The 4,492-nt window shown below is 27.2% G+C and overlaps 1 protein-coding gene across 1 annotated transcript in view; it reads right to left on the reverse strand.

Annotated features, from left to right (window-relative positions):
• LOC104813869 (isochorismate synthase 2, chloroplastic-like) overlaps window positions 1–867 on the reverse strand; it is a 6,402-nt gene extending 5,535 nt beyond the window's left edge. The window contains exons 1-2 of the mRNA XM_010541652.1: window positions 668–867; window positions 399–587 (exon numbers count right to left, since the gene is read on the reverse strand). Of these exons, the coding sequence (XP_010539954.1) occupies window positions 399–587; window positions 668–784 (306 nt within the window). The 5' untranslated portion in view covers window positions 785–867. The remainder of the gene's footprint in view (window positions 1–398; window positions 588–667) is intronic.
• Window positions 868–4,492: the final 3,625 nt, after the last annotated feature.

Consider the following 4,492-nt stretch of genomic DNA (forward strand, 5'->3'; position numbering starts at 1 on the left):
TATATATATTTAGACTTGTATTAGATATTATTTTATTTTACATTTATTCGGATAATGAAATATAATTTTGAATTTTTTTTTTTTTTGCGTTTGATATGAGTCTAATAATAATTTAATAAATTTGATTTAAAATTTTATATCTAATGAAATTTGAAGTAATTTAATTTAGATACGTTTATTTATTATTCGAACTACATGTACCATTGGCATCATCTAGTTACGACGCATTGTCCGGTTACAGGTAACTTTTGATCACTCATCGATGATGATGATGATGTCTTCGACATGGGACGAAGACGACATCACGAAGCCCAATGCAAACGTTCCACGTGGCGAAAGTTCACTTCTCACCCACAAATTCGGATATTTTTAGCGAGGAAAAATCCACGGTGGTGTACCTGTAACCGGACGATGCCGGAGGAGAACGGCGGAGGATTGGATTTGAGATCCGACACGGCGGATATAAGCCTCTCCGCCGCATATTCCGGCGAAAGAACCGCCGGGAAGGTCCTTGTCTCCGCCGTGCCGAGCGGCGTTTTTCGGTCTGCTTCAGAGCCGTTCATCGACATCGAACACGACAGGAACCTCTGTTTCAAAACAGGGGTTTGGTTAATTACAAGACGACACGGGAAAGAGCCCAGAAATGAAGAGAGACCGAAACAGAAACCTGGTTGAAGATTCGTGTGGAGAGTTTGGTCTGTGATTGAGATGAAGAACTCATGAAGCTGCATTTTTTAGGGTTTGTGCCCAGAAAATGCCAAGAAGAACCTCGAAGTGAAGCCATGAAAGAGTGACCAGAGAGACAGAGAGAGAGAAGGAGAGAGATTTGTTCTTTTTTTAGGAACAGAGAGAGAGTGGCTGCTTTTATGTATGCATGAACCTGAAATTATATATAGCATAGACACGGAGATTGGACATGGGGCCCATGCATTGCATTATAGACTGATTTTCTGTGTAAATTCCTATAAAATTTCTCTACAATTTGATGAAAATTTCGTCCAAAGTTTTCGATATTTAGTTTTAAAGTTTTCTTACACGTCACGAACGGACTAAGATTGGTGTTTTCTCGGCATTTTCTTCTTTTTTTAAATAATTTTTTTTATCAATGAAACCATTAGTATAAATTTTCGAACCCGTAACCTATAGATACACCAAAACTTTCATTCACCAATCATGATTTTGTAATCTAATTTAACCGATACATCCAAATTAATTTAAATATTAATAATACATAATCATATTCTCTCCAATTTCTTTGATGTGTATCTTATAAATTTCAAATACTATAAAAGAGAGTAAGATGTTTAATGTTTTGGTGTTTAGAATTCCGGGGAAAATATCAAATTGATTTTGATTCATTCGTGAGTTTCAAATCTAGTTTAAAGTATATATTATCAGGCAAATTATTTATGATTATAAATTATCCCCACGATGTTGTTAAAAAATCATTATCCCAAATTTGCCACATCATTTGTCATAGTAAATTATATTTTTAAAATAAAATAAGAAAATCTTACACTTTTGACCCATTTCTAAATAATTATATTTAGTATTTAATTTTCTAAGATTTAAAATTATATTTCATTGACAATAAATCAGATTTCAATAAAATTAAACAACCGACTAATAAACATTTTTAAATAATAAATATATTTCTTTTAAACTTCATTATTAGAACATAAATTTCATTATCATTTTTTTTACATTTTAAACTTCAACATATAAAAAAATACATTTTTTTGGGTAGAATAGATTATTTTATTTGTTCTGAAAATATAAATGATTGTGTAACCAAATTATTGGAAGTTTGTATAATTACATATTTTTCTTTTTTATATTGAAACCTAAATTAACTAAAATATACATAGACTTATTTAATTTATATTTAAATTTGGATATGAATAGAAAAACATCATGTTCTGTCTATATACACATGTAGCTGTTAAACCATCACAATTCCTCTCTACAAATTGTTTTACATGAAAAAAACATTTATCGTGTTATTTTTCTTTTCTTTCAATATAAGAGTTAGTTATCAACTTGAATTAGCTTTCAACAAAAAAACTTGAATTAGCATTCTATTATAGTTGAATCTAAAGCAAAATTGTTATAAAACAAAAAATATTAATTACAAAATCCTAATTTAAAAACATATAATATAACAACAAAATATATAAAAATATTTTTGTATATTTTTATCAAAATATAGTTGTGTTTTTATTTGTTGATACCTGAGATTTTAAGTAGATTTTTTTTAAATTAAAATTTTTAAATGTGTTTTTTAAAAATTAATCATTTTTAATATTTTATTTTAATAATTTTAAATTGTTTTATAAAATGGTAATAAATCAATAATATATGGTTAATTAAAATAATTTATTTATTCATAAATTTTTTTAAATTTATAATTGTTATTACATTCAAAATTAAATTTTAGTATAAAGGAAAAACCAAAGAAAACAAAACAATAACTTTCAATATCTTTGCTAAAACTTAATTTATAAAACAAAATTAGGAATAAAGATTTTGGAAAACAACATGTGGTTTGCCTAATTAAATCGATCTAATCGACATTGAATAGCAAATGTTTGATATATATATATATATATATATATATATATATAGTATTAATTATATGTATTGCATATGAAAAACAATTAATATAGTTTCTTCTTAACAAATTAAGTCTACGGGCCCAATACTAGGAAAGTCTTTGTATTCATTTTTTTGCTACCTAATGGAAACTGTTTTCTAGCATTCACACACATATTCATACGTGAACGAATGTCAACACTATTTTTATTAATAATAAACTCGAGTCATACGTCTATTGACATGAAAATCATTCAAACTTTCCTCTCCTTGACTTGTTTTTTATATTCAAATTAAAATCACCAAAGTTTCCCCGAAATATAGAAAATAATTTAAATATTGCATGTCTTTCTCAACTTTTGTGAAAATATATTCTGTTTGTGTTTCATACGCAAGTTCCAACTTCCTTTCAGAACTTGGTGCATATTTGGAATTTAAAATTTGAAATATTCATTTCAATTTTTTTTAATGTCAAAGTGTGATTTAATTATCTCTATATTCCATTTAAATTCAGTTATTTTAATCTAAAAATTATACAAGATCAAATATTTTTTTTAGATCTGATTCTATTCGAATAAAATGATCTATTATTCAATGTATGTTTAATGTATGTGTATATATGTTAAGATGAGATAGTATGATGATTCAGAGATTGGAAGGGCAGCATATGCTATATATTCTTGTAAATAAAACACAAGATATTATTATTATTATTATTATTATTATTATTATTATTAAGGTTATTAACAAACAAATCGCAGTTAAAAATATGCAGTTTATAAAGTAGTTACAAAATACACTTGGGCAAAGTCAACTTATTTTATATTCCCACATATTGCTTCCGAATATATATAATAGCACGTGACCAAAACAACAATAATCTTTTTTTAAAACTAAAACGCCAATAATTGAAAACAGAACATTTAGGATTTCGTTTTCTTCTAGGGACCATTTTGTGCACAGGGACCCACTTTGAATTATTTAAGAAAGAAACGAAAAAGAATTTGTATTTTAAAATATATATATATTTCGGTATAAAATATATAGTGGACGACTCGAAAATTTGGTTCGAGCTGAGAATGGATTTACCTCGAAAGGGAAGCGAAGGGCTATGCAACTTCAACCTTAATTTCCTCGAAATAACCATCGTCACATTTTCTACTTGTCCATTATATATTGGGGTCTTTACCAATTATACCAACAACAACAACAAAAAAAATTAGAATATTATTATTTAGAAATTTCAATTTTACGAGGGAGACAAAAAAGTTTTTTTTTTCAAAGCCTGATAAATTTTTTTAAAAATGTAACCCTAATTTATCCAACTCGTTTTTATTTTTATTTTTTAATGGTAGTTTTGAGAATTCAAAATAATATAGTTTGCAAAATCTTTTTTTAATATAATTTGTAATTTAGTCCCTTTTTGAATTTTAAAAATGAAAAAAAAAATAGTGAACTATAACAATCTCTAGAGTAGATATGCACGTGGTATAAATTTTCCATGATGACGAGAAGCAACTTTAGCAACACAAATCAGTTTAAATTCGATCCCCATACAAATGGCGTCGAGAATGTTGTATGCATTGTAATTGTAGGTACAACACGTGTTGCTTTAGGTGGGCCCAACCTTTGTTTTCACTTTGTTGTGACGCTGATTCAAGTGGGCCCACCTCGTATGTTTTTTGTTGGGCCGTTGGCTTGCCGCACAATGGGCCTATTTCATAAAACCCATTAAATAATATATATATATATATAGAGGTCTTTCAATATTTTGGAATATTTAATTTGTATGATTATTGAAACTTTCGAGTCAATACATTAAATATATAATATTATTGATAATTTTAAATTTCCAATTATTATACTTTTTTAGAATATATAATAATCAAAGCGATGACTT

Source organism: Tarenaya hassleriana, unplaced genomic scaffold, assembly GCF_000463585.1.
Source record: "Tarenaya hassleriana unplaced genomic scaffold, ASM46358v1 Cleome20, whole genome shotgun sequence".
NCBI lineage: Eukaryota > Viridiplantae > Streptophyta > Magnoliopsida > Brassicales > Cleomaceae > Tarenaya > Tarenaya hassleriana.